The sequence below is a fragment of the Sceloporus occidentalis genome, unplaced genomic scaffold, assembly GCF_023333645.1.
Source record: "Sceloporus occidentalis isolate IW3139 unplaced genomic scaffold, rSceOcc1.0.p SCAF_154, whole genome shotgun sequence".
NCBI lineage: Eukaryota > Metazoa > Chordata > Lepidosauria > Squamata > Phrynosomatidae > Sceloporus > Sceloporus occidentalis.
This window is the reverse complement of record NW_028317134.1, coordinates 370,195-392,699: the sequence shown is the minus strand read 5'-3', so window position 1 is coordinate 392,699 and position 22,505 is coordinate 370,195. Positions and strand designations below refer to the sequence as shown.

The window sequence follows — 22,505 nt, the reverse complement described above, 5'->3', positions numbered from 1 at the left end:
CTGACCCACTTCTTCAACATTTTAACTTTCAGAGAGCCCAACATGCAGTTGAAACTGGCCTTTGTCTATTAGAGACCCCCTATGCTACCCAATTGGATGACACCATGAAAATCACAGGAAAAACAGCCCAAAAAGCCTTACCCCCACATGAGTTATTCGTCTGTGTCTGTGTTCAGACAACCTTCACCCTCGGGTTTTTACAGTACTAACACTCTTATCTTCCTCATCCGGCCTCACCCTACAGGTTACCTGTCCCTGCCATAAAATGTGGGTAATAAAGTTTTTTATCACATAGAAATATATACTGTTTATGATATGAAGTTTCCACACACACATTTTCTAAGTGATTACCAAAATGCAGTCAACCATAAAACTACCAAAAGCTTGTTTCTGAGATAACGCTTTCTATGTAATCGTTAAAGTGAATTATGTTGCCGCTCACCCTCCCAAAGGGCCAATTCCCTATACATGGTGTCCCATACGTCTGGAACCATAGGAGAAAAACCCATCAGATTACAAAATCGGTTCAAAATGTCCGCCGATGTGTAGCATGTACGGGTGAAGACGATTCCTCCACTCTGCCAGAACACGTGTGATCACCGCAATTCCCTGACATGCTTCATAATATAAAAGCGTCAGCATAGGTTCTATGGTTCCAGGCTTAAAATAGGGTCTAAGACATGATATTAAAGGTCTATTAGACAGCGGAAGACTAACAAAGAAACAACGTGGATAGAGCTGCTTGATCGGTGGGTTGTTAACCCTTTCCCTCCTGGACATAAATTACTCGGCTCCTCCGTTAGAGTCACGGTTTGTGAGCGGAACCATATCTTAATTTTCATTCCATGTAGTGATCTTATATATCACGTTATTAGGTGTATAGGTCTTAAGCCTTTAAATATAAGCTTGCAGATGAAAATTGTTCTGTGAACGTCGATGATTTACTAATTTACTACTATGGTCGGATATAATATTGTTCACATTTATTAGTGACTTTATATTTGTTGGAGCTTCCGCAACTGCATTCTTTTTTTCTGTTTTTAGTTTTCCAATGTCCTCTTCTTCAGCCATGAACGTTTATTGTGGTACATTTTTCATTCATATATATTTGTTTTAATACATCACATATTCGTGTATCTCGGGAGCAACGCCGCTTCTCGGGGTGCTGACACGCGCCACTCCCGCCCATTTCCCCCTTAAATAAGGGTGTGTCCCATGACATCAGCTGGAACACCCACTGACATCTGCTGGTGGTCCTGGTCACATCCTGCCAGGGCGGGGCTCTGGGTACCCCCTAAAAGAACCCAGGTATGCATTTTGGGGTGGGTGGCTGTGGCAGCCAAACTGCATAGCCCACCCCCCCACATCAGTGCAATCCTAACTACCTAAAATAACATGATGTAGCAGCTGCATAATGCGGTACACATTTTACAATGAATAAGCTCACACACACACTACAAGGTGTAAACTACAACTCCCAACAGCCTCACACAACATTCAATGCCCTCAACAAATCTCAGAGGGTGTGGCACTGAACTACAGCTCCCCAGAAAGCCACAGACTCTAATGGATGGCTAAGCATCATGGGAGTTGCAGTTCCAAGGCCTGCTCCAGGCGGGTGAAGGGCTCGGATGACCCAGGGCCTGTACTACATAGAAATTCCTCGGTGTAATATCCGCGCTAAAACATAGCCCCGCCCCCCGGAGCATGCAGCCCTGGGCGGGGCGTTCACACATAGTGCATACGTCAGGGGTTACCGCCCGGCCACAGCGCTCTCTGGTCTCATTGCAGCAATGGCTTATCCAGGGCATCCCGGGGCAGGATACTACCAGGCAGGGGTAGGTACTAACACCTTGGCGTGGGCACTAGTATAGGCCGGGGTATCTATGGGTGAAATCCGGGGTGGTCTCTGCTGGGAAGTGAACATGTCACGGTGGGAGGCGGTTGGGTATTGTAGTATTACATGAATCTTACACAGTTTCCTGATTGCGCTTCTAAAGGAGAATGAATGCGCCGTCGGTGTGCGCTGCGCCTGCACTGCTGCAGGGTGAGGGAATGGGGAAGCACCGTGCACTTCGGGGAGAGGGTAATGCTTCTAGTCCCTGGGGTACCTTCTGGGTTCGGCTTCCCGGCACAAACACTCTGTAATCCGGTCAATCATCTCAGGAAGAATCCGTGTATCAATTACACCTTATTGGGGGCTGCTGAAAGGGAATCATCCCCAGGCCTGTGCGCTTTACTGGGACCCCTTCTTCTAACCGCTCTTCCATCCAAAGCAATATACTCCATACTCGCATATGAACTTACATAGACTCATTTAATCTCTGAGTTGTACATCGCCATGGAATATGTTGCCAGTGTATTAAAGAATAGTAGCCACTCTTATGTGAGATTCTCACCTTCCACGCCCTCTCTGTCAGGTTAGTTACAGGAATGTGATTTCCGCTACTGGTTATTAACCCAGGAATGTGTATAATTTATCACAGCTGGTGACCCTTTAAGGGCGGTGCTCCCCTGGCACATTCTTCTGTTGCTTTATCCTCATCGAATAATGAAGTGATCAAAAAATTTAAATTGTTAGGAACCGATCCTCAGTAGTCAAGTGTGTGTATAATGTGTGTGTGTGTGTATATATATCTATATATCTTAAACATTGCTTAACAAATACCATAACACCTGTGGAAAAGCATTTGCATTCATTCTAATATCTGGCTGAAAACTGGATGATCTTGCACTTGTATGGATCTATGTGACAACTAAAGTAATATGGAGTCTTCAGTTGTTATAAGCTCAGTGGTCTCTTTTTCATGGTAGATTTATGGGGGGGGTATTGAAAATTGTTGCGCCTTAGTTTAATCAATGTATCCCTTAAAGAAAAAGAAATACTGGAAGTTTTCTCAAGCATAAATTCATTTTGCTCCAATAAACAGCCGTTGTCAGTGATATTCTGCGCAAATTTCCCTGTTGAAGAACCACACTGAGTCGATACTTTACGGCAATGCTAATGAAGTCCTTCCACCATAGACTTTTATTAGTCAGTGTCCCAACTGTGTGATTAAGATTGAGCCATTCTGTTTACTAGTATGATAAGGAATCTGTGTGTTTGTCTAGTAGATTAGGCTGATTTAATCTGATGCTAGTAATGGTGCGAGTTCCCCTTTTATGTAGGATGTTTAGTAGGTAGGATAAGTTTAGATAATACTTATTTTCTTTTAATGTAAAGTAACTCACAGTCCGTGGTGTGTGATTCCAAATGCTATATACTTAAGGGCCAGGTATTTACAGCGTTGCCAAGCATTGTTATCTTGGGATTATTACTCTGGTTTTTGGGCGTGACACGGGTTCAGCTTCCGTTACGTTGCTCTGAGGTTAAATGATTCTTGTTGCGAAGCCAACTCGTCAGTAGGATCTGCCTGACGCACGGCACCCAAGGGAACAAGCTTTGGAAGCTATACTCCTGGGTTCAGAACAATGGCTGCTTCGATACCGGTATAGTCCTTTTCACACAGTAGCTGTAGGTTTGTGTATTATTGGTCCGCATCAGTATGGTTTCTTCTCTAATGCTTGGCATAGTCATTCACTAGGTTGGGGGCTGGTGTATAGGACACTGTTTAGCTGATCAGTTCCTTTTGGATGTATTCACTATACTAAGTGTTTACAGGAGAGTAACAAGGGCTGAGCTGGTCCATGATCAGTGGATAGTTCTGGGTGTCAAAGCCCTCGTCAACTCTCCTTGCAAAATGAAATGTTTGAATTTTGGTATCAGGCGGTTCCGATTTTCGATTCCCATGGAAATAGCTTTATTCCATTCTGGACACATCAAGACTGCCGAATCAATAAAAGGGTCTTAGGGAAAATAAAAATTGCACCTTTTGGTTTAGTTCTAAGAATATATGTATTTAACGCTTGTTTTTTCTTTTTGATACATTCAACTACTTATTGTGAATAAATCCGTGCAACGTGCTTTGTGAAAAGAGTCACTGCCCGTGACGTTTAGAGTTTTTGTGTCTTGTGTTTCTGGGCGAGCACAGACTTGCTAAACTGGCCTGGGCGGAAGTACTTTTCAGACCCACGTATATACTACACGATCTATGCTCTGCTGCTCCCTATATAGGTATTTAAGACGTACAGAACAGAAAATGCACACTGCATAAAATGCAGAGAGAAGAATATTCAATAGATCTCCTCGTATCTTCAGGTTTCAACACTTTTTTTTTTTTTTCTTTTTGACTCCATCAGTACAGTACATGATGACCTCACAGTGTTCTTCAAAAGCTTTCACACGTCTGCACATTTTTAATTCCCCCACCCCCCGACCAGAGCTATACTACCGCAGCCCAGCAGATTTCAACTTAATTGAGCCTTGAATCAATAGTCTGCGCAAAGCCGCCTGAAACGCGGTTGTTACAGTAATGTCATTGGCAGACTATTGAATCATGCAGCGTTCCTTACCAGGTCAGTGCAGACGCCAGGCCTACTCCATGATTGTTTCTGCTGTACGCCGGACGGGTTGCCGAACTTTAGTGTTTTCTGTAATGGCCATTAATATTTTACTATAAAAAGTAACAAAAAGTTGCAGAACTTTGTAATAGCTTTATAGTAGCATTTCTGACTTGATAAGAGAGGCTCCTGAAAGGTTGTCATTACAAAGTACCGTTCATCCAATAAAAAAGGTATTACAAGATTGCAACATTTTATTACTTTGCATCTACAGTAATATATAATACGGCTACTCCTTACTACATTACCATAAAAATAGCTACAAATAATGCAAGAAATCTTACCTTTTACAAGCCAAATCTTACTTTGCAATGTAAAGGGTAGGTAGACCCTTATGATATTTATTCAAAGGATGTTGTACAGATTCACTTAACTGCATTTTGGTTTTTTTATTTCGGTAGTATGGCGGTGCTCCAGGTGGAGCTCCTTTTCCTGGCCAACACCAAGATCCCATGTATGGATACTTTGCTGCAGTTGCAGGACAGGTGAGTTGACTGCATAAGAGCATATAGTTTACGGGAATTTATACGGTGACTATGGTACTGAAAAACAAGTACATTCTGGGAGAGTAAGTGCCAGGGTTAGGGAACAAATCAAGACGGTGAGACAGAAGCGGGTTCAGACAGGCTAATTGTCACGGCGGGTGGCAAATCTTGGGAGAAGGTACCAGGGGAAACATAGAATTTGATGTTTGATAAGAACTAGACTTGTGCATTTGGATTCGTACAAATTTCAATTTTAAGAAAATGTGCCAGTTTTGCCAGATTATATGAATCTCTGGAAATGAGGAAGGGACCACCAACAACACAAATGAAAACTAAGCAAAAGCTCTGAATTTCTGTGTGAATTTAGCTGGTTCTTTCCCCACTCTCTCACACTCATTAGCTCACTGAATGTCTCCCTACCTTCTCTCCTGACCACTTCCGAGTCCCATGCAGCTTCACTTCTTGCATCTTGTGTCTTTCTTCGTCTGCTGCTTCTTGTGCATCCTTTCTTCCTTTGCTTCTCCATGGACATGGTCTTCTGGTGAGAGGTTGTCCTTTTGCGGAAGCTTGGCAGGAGGCTATGTCCACAGAGAAAGAAGACACAAGTAACAGCAGACGAAGACGCAAGAGAAGAAGCAAACCTATGCAGCAAGGAAAACGGGCATGGAAGCAGTCGGCGGTGAAGGTAGGGAGCCCTTGTGAGAGCGTTTGAAAGAGGATGAGAGACTGAATGAGGTGACAACAAAGTTTGTTCACTAAATGTAAAGTGCCCTCTGATTTTCGTACAAGCCGAGAGGGCAGGAAACAAAATTTGTCCGAAAATGAATGCACCAAAAAAAAAATAAAACTTGTCCAAATAGTTTTATGGTCTGTTTGTACAAGTCTAATAAGAATCATTTGGCCCGTCGAGTCTACCTGTTTTTCCTGGTGTAAATGCATATGTAAATACCCTCTCTGTATTGGCCTTTACCTCTTCTGCTTTTCTACTTTTCCTTTATCTACCAACCTCTAAGTAAAGTGAAAAGTCTTTAAATTATATTTAAGGGAAGGTAGACAAAGTGCGGGTCAGCAAGGAGAAAAGTTGCTGACTGTAGAGGTAGAACCGCCAGGGCTGTGAGTTGCTAGCGGTTTTTATAGTGTGTTAAAACCCTGTGGAATTCACCAAGCCTCTCTTGTGCGTGACACCAGGTTTCTGTCCTTGCGTATGGTTGTATATAATGTTGCTTACCTGTATGCACTGCAACCAGTCACAACTTGCATCAAACCATTTAATTATTGACCGTCGCTGCAGTATATTCAGTGTTTTGTATTGTGGTCCTCATAAACTTTTATTTTTTTTCCCTCTTCCGTTAAAGGACGGTCAGATTGACGCTGAGGAGCTTCAGAGGTGTCTAACTCAATCGGGCTTCTCTGGAGGATATAAACGTAGGTGACTTGAAGTTTAAACACTGCACACCTTTTTACAGGGCACCTGTCATTAAAATAAATATCTAAGTGCCATTCTGTAGGGGACAAAATGTTAACTATACAGTTTCCTAGCAACTTTGCTTGTAAACATATAGGTATAAAGGTATCCTAGCTGAAAGATGTCAGCTCTCAAACTTAACTTTTTTTTTTTTTTCCACTTGATGCATCATTGGTTTTCAATACATCATAACAATTTGTTTGACCTATGTTATATTCTAATCAATAGAGCACAGGTCGCAAGAATCTGTGTAAAGATTAGCTGTTAAACTAACACTGCTATCTGTGCAAGGCATATATTCTACTCTAGGAACATAAAGCCAATGCTAACCGCTGTGAGATTACTACGAGCAATAACCACTTCATATCCTGCAACTCAATAGAACGGCACTGGGGTATCTGTATTATAATAGAATGGCACTGGGGTATCTATTATAAGTTATTATTATAAGTGCTTATTGACAATTTTACTTTGTTTAACTTGCAGCATTCAACCTGGAAACATGCAGGCTCATGATCTCTATGCTGGATGTATCCCTTTTTCTATTAGAATGAGTTCTAATACTTCATCTGGCATGTGTTTGGTAAGCAAATCAAAGTTGTACATAGGAGTTTGAGTATAACATCTATGGGAGCTCTTGAGTACAGGACAGTGTTCCCATACAGCCCCAACTTTATCTGGCTGAACAATAAGAAACTCATGTTACATGTAGAAGCTGCAGCCGCTCAGCGTGCGGAAAGCTCTTGCATTGAAACTAGTGGTAGAGCTTTCTGTGCATGCGTATCGTGCATGTGCATCCAGTCACCACCACCCTGCTCCACCGCCATCTTGCATAAGCTTTCCAGGGGGTCTAATGAGCATAAAAGGGTATGAAGTGATGGCTGCTCCCAGGGTATACTCACAGTTTGGCTATATATATATATATATATATATATATATATATATATATATATATATATATATATATATATATATATATATATATGGTATAGTGTAGGATTTATTAATATGAAGTGATCCATTTCAAGTATCCTGGAACCGGTGGAAACGATGTACAATGGTCGAGGTATTACAAGATAATTTTGTAAGCGGCTCTGTGTATTTTTCCTTAACGTTTATTTTTAGCGAGATATGTCTGGAAAGATGGGCTTTAATGAATTTAAAGAGCTTGGGGCTGTACTCAATGGCTGGAAACAACACTTTATTAGCTTTGATGCGGATAGGAGTGGTTCCATCGATGGAATGGAGTTGCATAGGGCCATGGCCACCATGGGTAAGGGTTTTGAACTGTTGATCTTATACTGTTAGTTTAAGCATAATTTCTGTGGTTAAATAAGTTTATATTTCTTTTACCAAGCCTGAAAAATAGATACAATTTAAGGATGTATTTTATAAATCATAAGCGTAACAGTTAACCTTGATTTTGGGAAATACCGTTTTGTGCCTTGATTAACGCTGTAGTGCGACAACATGGGCATTTTGACAGCTTGAATAAAGGGACTGCATCATGTAAAAAATAATCCTGTTTTTGTTTAGTTAATTGGACACTATCTTTCTTTATCCATTGATGGTTTTTAGGCTTTAATTTGAGTCCCCAGGCCTTGAATAACATCGCAAAGAGATACAGCACCGGTGGAAGAATCACATTTGATGATTACATTGCATGCTGTGTCAAAATGAGAGCACTGACAGGTATGTGACGGAAAGGATATTTCTTATTTTTGTAAGCAATAAGTCATTTTAGGCTTGCTGTGAATAAACACCATTATGGCACAAGAGGTGTTATGTATAATAAAACTGATGCAATCATCATAGCAACCAGTGAAATGACCCTGCTGATTGCCCCATTTCTGGGTTTGTTTGGTTTTTTTTGCATCCTTTCCAAATAACACTCAACATGTCTTTATGTACAGTTTCCTTTACCGCTTCTTTACTGAGGACATCTTGTTCCCCTTTATTGCCAGTGTGCCAGCCGGCTGGTCGAACTATAGGCACCCCGTAAGCACTGTTTGTGAGGGGGGGGGGTTTACCCCCAGATGGCATAGTAGCTTTCCTTGCTCTGAGCCTCACAAGGTTTTCAGACCTCTAGGAAGTCTTATGTTTACATCTGTTGCAATAGGATAGAGGGAGACGTTATGGCTTCTGCACACTGCGCTGAGAGCCGAGCGCTGTGCACACCACTACTGAAGACATGACATTCTATGCTATCATAGCTTAATGTTTAGGAACACCTACGTATTCATGATGGTGTAGGGCGTCTTGAGGGGTGGAAACGGTTAAAGCAATCTACTGCAAACTTTAAGTGGAAAAATACAAAAAAAGCTCATTTTCTCATTACTTTGTTTCATGTTGGGTTTTTTTAAAACATTTTCATGTAAAAAAAAACGTTCTTGCAGATGCGTTCCGAAGAAGGGATCATGCCCACCAGGGCATAGTTAACTTCCAGTATGATGATGTGAGTACAATTTATTTTTATTTAGATTTAATTTTTTTGATGCTACCTAGTTTTGGATGCATAAGCGGTATCAGGATAGGGACTACTTTGTTTCCCATGTTTCACCTTCTCCCTAATTGCAGTTACTTACATCCTATCTTGCAAGGCTGCCAGGACCTGCTGCTTTAACAAATAGGATTGGGAAAGATAATCTGGCAAAATGGCTCAGAATGGATGTCCCCAGTAAGATGAATATCTTAATGGATGATTATCCTGGCAGTAGAAAAAATTTAATGCAGGTCAAGAATCACTATGGTGCAGCTAAACCATAAAGAAATGATTATCTAGTAGTTTGCTCTGTTGCTACAGAAGAGTTTTTGCAGTATTTTTAGTTGTTTTTTAACTCTTGCCCAGTATAAGTTTGGGTGTTAACAGTACATTTTTTGGGGTGATCCAATATGTAATAACATGAATGTATTGGGGTTAATGCAAATCACTCCTGTAATAAGTTTTGTTGAAAGAGGTTGGGGTAACTCAGTAGTTCCGGATTAGATGTATCTAATTTTTTTTTTTTATTCTAGTTCATTCAATGTGTCATGAGCATCTAAACTCTGCTGGAAAAATCTGAAGAGCAGATGACATTTGCCTATTTACCCTTTTGTACCATTCCTGAAATGCAAATGTCTATTTGTAACCACTCATGCTAAATGTTTGTATTTTTTTATTTTATTAAAATGTGATGTGTATTAAACTACTAATCCAGTTTGTTTGGTTTTTTTTTCTACCCTCACTATTTTGAGTACTTGGCGTGAACACAGGAATACCGCACATTTTTTTGTTCTTATGTTGACAGTTTTTCTTGTTCTAAACACCGGTCTGTGACGTTCCCCAGATTCTGAATTTAAACGTGTTTACAAACCCATCTTATGTGAATACACTGTGGTAAGGTATCTTAACTTTCTTACTTAAGGTCCACAGGATCATTCCTCTCCCTCCTCCTGTTCATTGTTTTAGGCAGCTGTTAGAAGCACAGGGTGAGAAGGGATAACTTTTGGACTGGATAATGCCACAGACTGACCCTGATCTCAGCTTCCAGAAGAGGAAATTGTAACCAAATATCTATAACACAATCACACTGTTTAAAAAAGCGCAGGCCACAAGTACTGTTCGTACATTGATTTTCTTATGCTAAAAGCTGGGACAGCAACAGGTCCCCTTCAATTTAGATTTCCTTACTATTTCATTCATAAATTAGAGCTCTTTTCATTGTTACCATAGTTCTTGCCTATGTCTAATGCACGGTTAATAGGCGTCATCTGTAGTAATTACTGTTTGATTTCTGTATGTCCCAGTATATGTGACGATTATTGGTTATGCTTTGTTCTCCCTCACGTCCTATCCTGCCCACAGACTTTTAACCCCTCATAGCGTGGACCCCATCAACCTGACCACAGCACTCTTTCCTGGCGATAACCCACAGGTGATGGGATACAGACAAGGGGTGGTTCAGAGAGGGAGCATCCTCCAGAGTCCCGGTCATTAGGACTGCCAGGAGATCAGCCTGACATATTAAAGTTTCCAATGGACAATCCTGGTAGCGGGGGGCAGCAAGTACAATCGTAACTGGAATCTTTCCTGATACCCCTGTTTTGTGCACACTCTATACCACTTCTGGGGATTCCTTTTGGAGGCAGTAGGAGGGGTTCTGATAGACTTGTTGGCAACATTTTCCTAAGGACATTTAGTGATACCATATTAAAATATTTAAACTTGAAAAATATTTTTGTACGATACATAAGTGTTGTGCACAGTGATTTGGGCCAAATAGCAACCAGTATGGCTGCATTGTATTTGGGGGTGGAGCACCCCCTCCACCCCTTGCTGGGCTATATAGTCAACAGTACACATTTCACTCTAATGTAGGGCTAGCAATTCCTCTTTACAGAAAGCTCTAAGTTGGCCATGCTTTTTTGGGGGGGTGGGGGGGCAGGGAGTTGGGGACAATACTCCCCCCAGAACATTTTAATCAAATCAGTGGGATGACCTGATGGTAGGGCGAGCCTGTTTGTAGCCAGATATTGTGTGGTATACCAGTTTGTTTCCAAAGTTATATTGTGTAAAAAAGTTACCCTGAATGTTATGTAATGCCAAGCGTGGCTTGAAAGGGAGGGATTTCTGGAACCACCATGTTCAGCAGAAGGCACAGGATCTGTGCATCTTATTTTAGAAGCTGGCTAGAGGGAAACAGGGTGATATTTATTCATCAGCTGCTGGGGTACTTTCAGATGTCACAAAACTAGCATGATTCACCTGAGCTATCCCACTCAGCTGCAAAGATGACAGTTGCCTCATCCTTGTTATTGTGGTGTGCTGCTACTCCTACACTACACATTTTAAAGACTACATAAATTCAAAGCTTTGGGATTTTTTTTTTCTACATTTAATTTTCTCCCTACCTAACATTAAAACTCCTCTCCCCTGTACCAAGAATGCTTACTTTTCTATAAGTACTTTATCATCGCAGCCACTGTTTAGAGGACGTACATTCTATAGACACAAAGCAGCTAAAAAGGTGTCATACTTAAACGTTGGGTATAAAAGTGTACTGATCCACGTATTGGGGCTTACAGACCTTGTTTGTAGGATCTGCATCATTCTGCTTTATTTAGTAGTTTGGTTCTAACTGCCTTTATAAAGCTAAAGAGACAGATTTGTATCTTTTCTAAGGTAAGATAATCCATTTATCCAAAATACAATACTAAAAACAATGTAACTTTCCATTTAAGTGCAAAATTGTCTCAAAAAACTAAACACAAAAAAAGTAGTAATGTTTATTATAAAACCACTGCTAAAAGTGTAACGTGCTCAGAATTGTGTTCAAATACATGCAAATTCTGCATTATCTGTAAGAATTAGCTTTGTGTTTCGGTAAAAACGTAAAGTTCTGAGGCACGGGTCCCAAAAGCTTTTCACTGGAAGAGGGGGGAAAAAAAAATTGGTTAGAAATCAACACAGTTCGAAAAGGGCAAGTTCTGTTCCAACATATGTTTCAAGAAAAGACAAGTTAAAAATAAAAAAGCAAAGTAGGAAATATATTTTCATTCCATGAAAATTCCAGCAACACTAACGTACATAGGATGTGTTCAGCTGAAGGCTCACCAAAAGAAAATGTGTAAATGTTTACTGATTAAAGGAGAAGAATGGTTAAAAAAAAAAAAAAAAATTCCAGAAATCATGATTACCTGATCTTGATCCAATCAGATACATTTTGGCTTGCCATTAGTGTCTCCATGTAGTCTCTACCTATATAGTACGGAGGGCGTTCATTGATTTTTTGAGGTATGTGTTCCAATAAACCAACTGGAATGTACCTACATTCATGTCAGAAAGGGAGTAAAAGAAAAAAAAAATTAGAAAAGACCCTAAAGGACACTAAATCTGTATTGTGCTTTATGAAAATTTTGTTACAGAATTAAGATTAGCAAAATTCTGTCTGTAGCAGCCAACGGGTTATATTACCATGACAGCAGTTTAGACAGCACTGTAGCCAGTGTTACAAGCAGTATCTATGATCTTCCAGCATGCTTGTCACAGTAAAGAGTAGCACTTCTGTTTTGTTTTTTTGGAAATATTTACAGCTTTACGCACGAAAGTGTGATTTTTTTTTTTCTCTTCACTCACACATCAATGAATGCTGTTCTAAAACTAGATCTTAAGCTCTGTTTTGCACATCTAATTGTAAAATAGATTTCTATGCTCTGCAATAGGCTTTAAAAATCCCTCTTTCAATACTGAATCCCACTGTACCTGCAGAGGAAGGACAGCCACTCCAGCATAAATCTTCTTGTTTTCTCCACTCCCTGGGAATCAGACCCCCAGTGCTCCAGACCATAGTTCGTAAAATCTTGGAGAATATCAAATCTTTCTGAAGAGGATATATCCCAGTGTCGCTGCTCTTTAATCTCGGTAAAGAGCCAGGGTTTCACAAGTGCCCCTCTGAAATTAGATACAGCCGATTAGGAAATTATTTAGCCATGTGAAACAAGCACGCTACGGTTCTGGAACCAGGCTAACTAGACCTAACAAAAACCGATAAATTGGATGGCGGCAAACATTGAGGGCTCTATCTAGTAATTCCAAAAAGTGCCAGCTACGAGTTACCAACCATGCCTTCATTAGTCCAAAACCTGGTAGCGCAAGTCCCAAGATATACTATAAGCTGATTACTTTAAAATGTTTACTTTTATTAACTTTATATAGCTATTTTGTTCAAGATGTTCCATAAGGATATATTACAGCCAGTCATGTCCTATTGAGTCCATTCCATATTAGAAAGATGGTGACAAAGTGAATCCTACTGAATTATGAAGTTACTTTTCAACTGAATTCCTCATTACACTATTACATTTAGATAGAACGGTGATAAACATTAATGAAAAGAGAAACATCTTAAAAGGACTATAATCTATATTCTTAAGGCTAGCAATATCTTATGCTTTAATAGTTTACCTTGCCAGCATTACACCTGAAACACCAGTCTGCAGAGCACGATTTGAGTCTTCGTAAGAAAAGATGTCTCCATTCCCTGTTGAACAAAACATATGTTATGGAAAAGTCTGATAGGGTTTTCCATAGGGCATATTCCAGCCTTTTTTAATTAAAGTTTATAAACTATTTTTCACTTGTCAGACTAGAAATGTTAGGTTACAATGACAGAACTAAAAACTAAAAAACAAAAAAGAAAAGAAAAAAGCATTGTGTTTTTAAAATCCATTTCTGGCTGGTTATGTCATCTTAATGAGAACTATACGGAATAACCTGGGCACCCAAGTTATAATGCATTATATGAAAGATTTAATTAATGAACAGAAGGCTTACTAGAGTACCTTTTGAGGAAGGTACACTCAACAGATTATCAGTTATACATACCAAAGAACGGAAGAGGGTCTGCTATTTTAGCACAGGAATTAATATATTCCCAGTCTGCAAGCTTGGTGTATCGTTGCTCTCTCGATCTTCCATGAAGCTAGAAAAGGAAAGCAGAAAACATAACCAAACCTCATTGAAAGCTGCTATAACTCTCGTTCACTGTAACACAAGCCTTGTTCTTAATAGAGTAAAAAAAAAAAAAAAGGCACTGCTCACTGTGACACTTAAAGATAGTTTCACTTGACATATTAGTATAAATACTTACAGTAACCAATGATACACCCCATTCTCTAAGTTTTGGAATAAGTTTGTGGGCAAGATTGTGGTTTTCATGAACACCCGTCCTGATCTTCACAGTCAGTGGAACATCAAGCACCTACACAAAGTCAAACATACACACAAAAATCAGGTTTGGCCAGAGCAAGGAAAATTTTATCTTTAATTAACAAGGAAGACCTTTGCAAGAAAAAAGTTATTTAGCATCACACGTATGACAAAAACCTTAAGTAAACATGTATTAGCAGTGTAACATGTAGTTTTGCAGCCACTTTGTTTTAATGCTTGTAATACCAGGATGCTCTTCAATGCACATTCATCTGGCACCATGTGGAGTGTGAGATCTTTGCATTTTAGTCGGCAATTAAAATATCCTTGCATATAATTGATATGCAGGTTGCAACTGGAACCAGAAGAAAAAAAACTCACATTACTAGTACTTGGGAAAACACTCATACTTACAGATTTCATTCCTTTTATAATCTGTTCAAATTTGTTAGTTCTATTCATTAGCCCACAGCCACCTCCCTATAAGAAAGTGGAAAAAAAAGATTGGATTGTAAACTTCAATTTGTAAAAGTGGAACAATGGTAGGCAAGAGATTCCTTTAATGCCTAGGAACATTTCTGTTTTATTGCCAATGATCCTATTCACTCCAGCAAATATGTAGAAACAGTCGTAAAAGAAATGACATCTCTTTGAATTCTATGGTTTTACATATCAGGACATAATATATCCTACTTGACAGGATAACATGCCATCTAACGGACAGAAACAAGCTGGGCACAGGGATGCACAGAGACTTCAGTTCTTCCAAAAAAGAACTTGCATAAAATAAAAACCATTACTTCTGAACACACTTATCAAGCATACTAATCTATGGACAGAATCTCAGAGGAGAGAACACCTACCTTATTATACACCAGGTCAATTGGGCATCCAACGTTGACATCCACAAAGTCAACCTCAATGTGTTTGTTGATGAGCTCAGCACATTTGGTCATAGTGTCAGGAAAAGCACCTTCTAACTAAGAGAAACAAAATATCAACCACTCAACAGATTGAAGTGGGAGCAACCTAATTCACAAGGTCCTTATTCCAGGTTTGCTCACTACTGAGCGTATTGTGTGTGTATGTATGTTATCTATGTATCTATATTACACACGCACACACACACACACAATTGTTTACTGGAGCTGGCCACCATGGGATTACAGATAAACTGACCACTGTAGAGAGGTAGGCACTGTATTTGTCACCAAGCATTTCACCAGCAGATGTGTCCATGAAAAGTGAAATTGCTATTTAAATAAGCAGAACTATTTGCATTTGCTCTGTGGTTCAAGATGGATCATGGAAACTCGCATAAAAAGCTAGTATTATTAGGTAAGGAAGTTGTAATATTATAATCAGCACAAACCAATATGAAGTGATACAAATATGTATTAAGTGTGAGCTATACTTTCATGAACAGACTTTACCAAGTTAGAGGTCTTAAATCGCCTTTAGGCGAAAGGACAGCTGTTGCTTTACCCATGTCAGACATTCATAAGTTTTCAACGTGTGGCGTACGTTTGATTCTACACCTACATTGGGTAAACCTAGAAATAGGTTGTTTTGTAATGCCACTACAAACCTGTACACCAAATAGATCCTCAGTATGATGCCGCCTTAACAGCGCCCATTCAGACGGCTGTCCCTGCAAAATATTTGTGCACACAGCCATCTCTCCGCATGTGATATCTGCCCCATAACGTTTACATATTCTCCTGAAAGGCAGATTGCCACACTAGAAAAAGAAAAAACAAAAAAAAAGTATTAGGGAGTTATTCCTTATAAAAACAAATATGAAATGCATTTTGAATAAATACAAATTATGTATTCATACTATCTGGCTTTAACAAGGAGTTGTAGATCAGCCACACGCACACAGATCATAATGCAGCTGGCAAACATACATAGAATTCGGACATTCCCATTAGCACTGAATATTACACTTTTAGGAGGTGCAGCCAGTTGGCACATACATACATATGAAGAGGATTTAAGCAGAACACTTAATTCTAAGAATGTCTCATTCATAGTAGTAAATATGAATCCTTATTGACTTCAATATATATATTATATATATATATATATATATATTATATATATATATATATATATATATATATATATATATATATATATATATATATATATTAGTATCAATATATATATCAATAATCAAAATACAAAGATGTTCACTAGGGCAGAACACGCAAGAGTGATTGGAAATATAATTTCTATTTGTATCAGTGTCACTCAGCAGCACCAGTCTAGCCTACTGATTAAAGCTAATTTTCCACAGTTCAAAATAAAGGTATTGCTTAAAAAGTCTTGTAACTAAGCTAACAGTCCTCAAAAAAATGCACCTATGTTCTAAACAGCAGTAGTGAATAAAAACACACATTCACTGTACAAACCATCACAGGAAGTTGAGATGTTCTCCTACTTAAATACATTTGTGAACTGAAGTAAATTTATTGAGAATTACCGTTGTTAATGGCGCAAGATACAGCTTGTTTCTGAAGTCAATCTGCAGGGATGGAAACAAAACACATTATTTTCCCCAAACGCCACCTTGTGTATAAGCTTTATAAGAAAACCAAACTGAAACATGCACTTTTTATTAAAGTATTTGCAAATTACCCGACATGAAATTTTACAGTCATTGGTTACACAAAATCTTTAACTCTTTAAAGGGAAGTTCCACAAATGACACGTTAAGGCACATGACAGCCAAGTGTAACCTTTAAACATTTTTTTGTATGCATAGCCTATATGCATTCGATTTATTTCTTCACCTCCGGCTAACCGAAGAACAGGAGGTGCATTCGGCATAGTAAAGTGCGCTTTTTAACCAGTAAATGAAGCATATTATAGTTCTTACTAAATGCACTGTTCTTTGGTGGAGCCGAATGGGACATTAAACTGCACCTTTACAAAAAGAAAATTCAACATGACTCTTATAACACACATTGTGCATGATTTACCATAATGTTCCCTTTAAATAAGTACACTAACATGTTTTTAGGTGAATAGTATATAATTTTGGCTTTTACTAGTCAGGAATGCAATGGTATACTTACAGTTTTCTTCTCAGAAGGTCTGAGCGTTATAATATCTTCATCTGTCAACGGTCCAGCTGTGATCTTTGCCATCTCTTTTTGAGCATTCGCTGAAGTTTTAGTTGAATCTTCCTTAATTGCGTTTGAAGAAAGCACAGTTTCTCCCTCACCAGAAACCTGACGGTTGCACACATCGGCTTCATCTAATGCAGATGCTTTCACACATTCCACTGGAGCCACGCTCAATTCTGTTCCTACGTCCGACTTTCCACCTGTAGTGTCGGACTTTTTGGATTTGTTCATGTTCTTCAAATATTCTACCGACTTATCAAATAAAACTTTTTTTTTCCGTAACTGAAACTGTAAATCTTTGTCCAAATTGTTCTTTACTAAAGCAATGCCTTCATGCTTTTTCACAAGATCTTCATTGATCATGTTCTTGAAACCTTCTGCCAAGTGTGATTTTGCAAAACGGCAGACGACACCATAGGAACATTTCCCAAATGTCTCAAATAAGTGACACTTTGGCCCAATATCTGCTGGCTTTTCTGCCATATATTTCTCAATATCATGTGAAAACCTGCACTTATCGCCATAGGGACAATTTTTTTCTTTTCCCTAGGAGAGATCAACCAACAAAATGTAACAAGCAAAATAAACCAAACATTTTGGTTAAATAAATGGTTATGTACATTGATCACAACATTATTCAGGGAACTGTTTAAGTGATTAGAAGGCAAAAACATAGCACAGGGTGTTACAAAGCTTCTTATACTTTTTTCGCAATATTTTCTATTATGTTAGGCTCATTGAACAGCTCCTTCCAAAATGACAAGCATTAATATAAAGATATTCTCTTATATGTTGCAATGAAGGCTTTTCACTAGACGATGGCACATTGCTGCTGGGTTTTGCTTCCACTTAGCCACACAAGTATTAGCGAGGTATAGCACCAATGTAGAGTGATCAGGCCTTCTTCACAAAGAACTATTTATTCCAAAGGTTGCTCTATGGAGCTTTGGTCAGGGTGAAGGCCAGTCAGGTTTATATGCAAATGTAAGCAAATAATTTCTATAAGTACCTTGCGCAGGGAAAAAAAAGGAAAGGGCTTCCCCAAATTGCTGCAACAAAGTTCAAAGCTCAGACTCACGCGTTATGAATGCTGTAGCATTATGAGGAGCCTTCACTGGCACTAAAAGGCAGGTAAGCCTTCTCTTGCAATCTGCTAAGTCCATGCATTGTATAATGGACTGAGAGACAGTAAGGCATGTTTCAAAACTCCAGAGAACATATTTCGACTGCTGCAGAGTACAACCGCGTTAAGCTTTACACCACTTGAGCAGATGTCTGCCTCCGTAATTTTAGGCCTGTGTGTGGCCGCTTGGGCACACAGATAGGTAGTGAGTGCTCCAACTGAGGACACTCCACCCAACAGCCCTGTTATATGAATTTGTATTACCTTCAACTTCTCAGCTAAGCTACAGTTGATCTTAGATGCTTCCAGATAATGAGAGTAACTTAGATGACCAGAGCAGTCACCCTACTGCCAATGTTCCCACAGGTCGGCGCTTGACTTTATACACCTGTAAGCAATAGGTGTGGCTACAAATAGCCAAATTCACTAACTGGGAGTGTCAAAATACTCTCCTAACCTATGGTGAGTCACATAAGCTTTCTGGCTTTTCTGCATCTATTCCACAGAAAGGTTATTATTTATGGCCAGAGGCCTCTTATGTGACTCTACAGCTTGTTCTTTTATTTACAGGGGAAAAAAAATGAATCGCTATAGAAATACAGCAAGTGTGAGACAGGATCTACTTGCACTCCTCATACCTGTAGTAGAGTAGAACACAACTTAGTCTGCTCCAATTGTGAAAGTTTCATGTGAGGACGACTCTTGTTCTGCCCTCTAGCTCTTTTCTTTTCTTGTACATTCGCTGCACTATTTTGCTCCTCATTTGTGCTGCTGGTATCAGTGAGCTTAATCCTTTTTGCTTCAGGCTCTTTTGGGCCATCAGCAGTTTCCCCATTACTATCCAAACTCTCTTGCTCTGTGGTTCCTGCTTTGCCATCTCCATCAATGAAAGCATGAAATTGTTCTTTGGTGGTTAAAAACCTTAAAAGCAAAAACAGCAAAACTACTTAAAACCAACCAATACTATATACAAACATTGATAATTACCAATGGAACTTTACCATAACCTATAAAAACCTGTAGCGGGGTAGAATATTTCACAAGGGTAAGGATTTCCTATATGTATTTTTTCATTCTAAATTGTCTGCTATATAACACAACCAGCACAGGCAAGTTCAGCCACGGTGAGAATGAAAAATGATCTTCCACAAAAGACTAACAATTTCTGAAAGGTAAGCAAGTACATATTTTGGTGGTTTAATTGGCTCTAACCAATTAAACCACCAAAAAACAAACAAAAAAAAAACAACAACATTTACAGTCACTGCAAGAGGCTCATACTTACTGGGGCTTAATGGCTGCAACACCACGATCAAAGTTTTTAGGCAGAGATTTGATTTCGCCATTTTCACTATTTTGATCGTTTCCTTCCGCCATCCTATAAAATGAAATCATTAAAGCATAAATATTAATCACATCAAATTTCTGGTATATCATTTTCTAGTCAGTATATGAACAGAATACACAAATAATTAAGCAATACAACCATAGTCAATTAAAAGTTTGGGAGAATGCTCAAGGTACAGTTTGGTTTAGATTCCATATTTCAATTTAAAAAGTTTGAAACACATAACCCTATCTTAATGTTTTCAGGCAGCTGTATATCAATCATTTGTGTGGGCTCTCGCTGTTACCTTAGCCCAGTCAAATAGACAAGTTATCCTACTCCTTATATTGCTTGTGACACAACAAGTATAACCCAGCTGAACACCGACTAAAGAAAATCTAAGAGGAATTCATTAGTATCCGTAAAGAGTCAGTAAAGCACAGGGTTAGAGCAGGGAAAGTCACCCAAAATATCACGACTGAAAACAATGAGAGCTTCCAGCTCTGCAGATAAAGAGTTTATTGCAACAAAATAAAATCAGCTTGTCTTCAATACTAAACTACACTACAGTACATAGAAACAAATTATTGGGAGTTACTCCGAGGGAGGGAAACTGGGTCACACTCCACCAAGTGTGACTTCCCAGTAGCATTTCCTAAGGGGAACCAGAAGTCCACCAACATGTGCCAAGTATCATCTGGCAAACCCGGCGCTATTTCGTTTCTTATTGAATCCCCTGCTGGAGCAGTGACCCTGCTTCACGTTTTATAACCATGTGACGATGTAAGCGTTTAATAACTCAGCATAACAAATACACACGCAGTCTATTGGGCTCTGTCACACAGCACACCGCTATCTCCACTCGGCACGCTGCGCACGGAAGAGGAAGTGGAAAGCGAGTAACCTCATTTACATGCTCCTACCACTACCAGGTACGCCCTTATGCAGCACCGAGCAGAAACACGTATCCACAAACTTTACGTTCCGGGCACCCTTTGTGTCGCGTTACCGTATAGACACCCTTTAAATAATGCATATAGCTTTATTTAATCACTTTGGTGCCATTGCAATCCATGCACCTCTTTGTACCCAATAAGTCAAATAAAACAAAATGAATACTTCTTATTGTTGTTTGGTTTTTTTTAAAGGCACCTTATGGTACCTTGTTTCACTCACGGTTACTTTATTTAAATCCACACATGCATTAGCTGTAGACATTTATTAACCTAATGTTCACCTAACAATCACGTTCTCAACATGCAATAATACAATAAATATATCATATTTTAACGAAGGTTTTAAGCTGCATCTTTTTGGTTAATTTGATATATATATATATCTAAATATATAAAAAAACCCGGCCCAGTATTGTTCCTATCCAACGAGGGCACATGATCTGTCACAAGATGTCTATAGCCATCAGGGGCTGTGGTTTAATTGGCTGTCAGAAGCACGTGGCTCCGCCTCCCGGAAGTCCCTGCATTGCTACTGCCTTGAGACAGTATCAGGCTCAGCGCATAATCTGTATCGTTTCCGTCCAGCTTCCGCCTTGGTACAAACACAGCAATGGAGGGCTTAGGAGTGAAAGATCTCTGCACCCGGGTTATGTTTCTTCTGATCAGTTTATACATGGTCTGGGGCTTCCAAACCAGCGCCCCTACTCCAGCACCTATCAGCACACGTAAGGATCTGGCGTGGGAGTGGGTTTCGTGCCTAAAGATGGGTCATATTCTAAAAATGCAGATAATTTCTATTATTTTATACACCTTCTGAAGCATTATTAACCTTGTGAAGGGTAAATGCAATGTATTGGTTGGAACAAGATAGAGTGTGTATATATATATATTTATCTATACACACATACACCAATTTAAATGGTACTTTCACATTAGTATCAATCTGCAATATTGTTTTATTAGATACATGAGATCATTTTTGCATTGTATGTATTACCTCTTCAATATCTCAAGTACCCTGAAACCTTATAGCTTGATGTTACAATATATATATATATAGTAGAGTAGAGGTTGTAGCCGTATTAGTCCAGTGGTGTCAATATCAAATAACAGATGGAATAAGTTTCTTGTGATAATACCTTTTTTTATTGGACTAACAGAATTTTGGAATGACGAGCTTTCGGGAGCTCTTCTCCCTTTCTCAAGTCTAAAACATGTTATTCCATCTGTTATTTGAGATATATATATATATATATATATATATATATGTGTGTGTGTGTGTGTGTGTGTGTGTGTGTGTGTATATATATATATATATACACACATACTTAGCTGAATCAAAGTACTTGTCCTTCAGCACCCTCGGTTATTGTGATGGGAAGATAGTCACGATTATTTGTGACGTGGCCAGGTTTTAAGCAGGAGGTTTGCTCCGCAGGAATTGGTCTCATCCTGGCCTGTTATGTGATGAAAGTATGTTACTGATAGTTGGTGAGGGGTCTCAGAGGAGGTGGTGACTTTTATTGCAGCATATAATTTGGTATTTGACAGCACTTGTGATACTGAGAAATCTAACTTATATACAGATGTCATACTTAAACTTGTAATCCATGGACGTGCAGATGTTTATCTTTAAAAGGGAGGTCCATCGAAAAAATGTTTTTTTTCTGGACACATATCCGGTGCACATTTTGTGTTGTCCGTTTTGTAAATGCATGGGATCCAGAATCCCCCCATGTGAATTTGTCCCCTTTCCGTGCCATGCAAGAGATGTTATTATTTATTGTAACAGGAGATGAGGGTCCTCCTCAAACAAGCTTACAATCTA

At 39.2% G+C, this 22,505-nt stretch overlaps 2 protein-coding genes across 2 annotated transcripts; one reads left to right on the top strand and one right to left on the bottom strand.

The window, feature by feature from the left end:
* Positions 1 to 1,793: 1,793 nt before the first annotated feature.
* Positions 1,794 to 9,492, top strand: LOC149280535 (sorcin-like). The gene is made up of 8 exons (XM_089500384.1): positions 1,794 to 1,838; positions 4,902 to 4,985; positions 6,341 to 6,410; positions 6,937 to 6,980; positions 7,576 to 7,723; positions 8,029 to 8,142; positions 8,847 to 8,905; positions 9,466 to 9,492. Exons 1-8 carry the CDS (start codon positions 1,794 to 1,796, stop codon positions 9,490 to 9,492), a joined length of 591 nt encoding a protein of 196 aa, XP_089356510.1.
* Positions 9,493 to 11,783: 2,291 nt separating this feature from the next.
* LOC149280534 (tRNA-dihydrouridine(47) synthase [NAD(P)(+)]-like) lies at positions 11,784 to 19,771 on the bottom strand. Its single transcript, XM_089500393.1, has 14 exons — positions 19,680 to 19,771; positions 19,033 to 19,315; positions 17,472 to 17,817; positions 17,221 to 17,360; positions 16,626 to 16,667; positions 15,726 to 15,878; positions 15,001 to 15,117; positions 14,552 to 14,617; positions 14,079 to 14,189; positions 13,814 to 13,910; positions 13,394 to 13,469; positions 12,692 to 12,880; positions 12,127 to 12,255; positions 11,784 to 11,856 (listed from the first exon to the last, which is right to left on the bottom strand). The coding sequence occupies exons 1-14, from the start codon at positions 19,769 to 19,771 to the stop codon at positions 11,784 to 11,786; spliced, it is 1,914 nt and encodes a 637-aa protein (XP_089356519.1).
* Positions 19,772 to 22,505: the final 2,734 nt, after the last annotated feature.

What these genes read in the sequence shown, in the direction of transcription:
- LOC149280535 (XM_089500384.1), top strand. Translation starts at nt 1,794, where the DNA reads ATGGCTTATCCAGGGCATCCCGGGGCAGGATACTACCAGGCAGGG. An exon ending in CTTCTCTGGAGGATATAAAC is followed by an intron (nt 6,411 to 6,936) that starts GTAGGTGACTTG and finishes TTTAACTTGCAG; the next exon opens with CATTCAACCTGGAAACATGC. An exon ending in TAGGGCCATGGCCACCATGG is followed by an intron (nt 7,724 to 8,028) that starts GTAAGGGTTTTG and finishes GATGGTTTTTAG; the next exon opens with GCTTTAATTTGAGTCCCCAG.
- LOC149280534 (XM_089500393.1), bottom strand. Translation starts at nt 19,771, where the DNA reads ATGGCGGAAGGAAACGATCAAAATAGTGAAAATGGCGAAATCAAATCT. An exon ending in TCAGGTGTAATGCTGGCAAG is followed by an intron (nt 12,881 to 13,393) that starts GTAAACTATTAA and finishes ATCTAATTTCAG; the next exon opens with AGGGGCACTTGTGAAACCCT. An exon ending in TCTGATTGGATCAAGATCAG is followed by an intron (nt 11,857 to 12,126) that starts GTAATCATGATT and finishes CCCCTCTTCCAG; the next exon opens with TGAAAAGCTTTTGGGACCCG.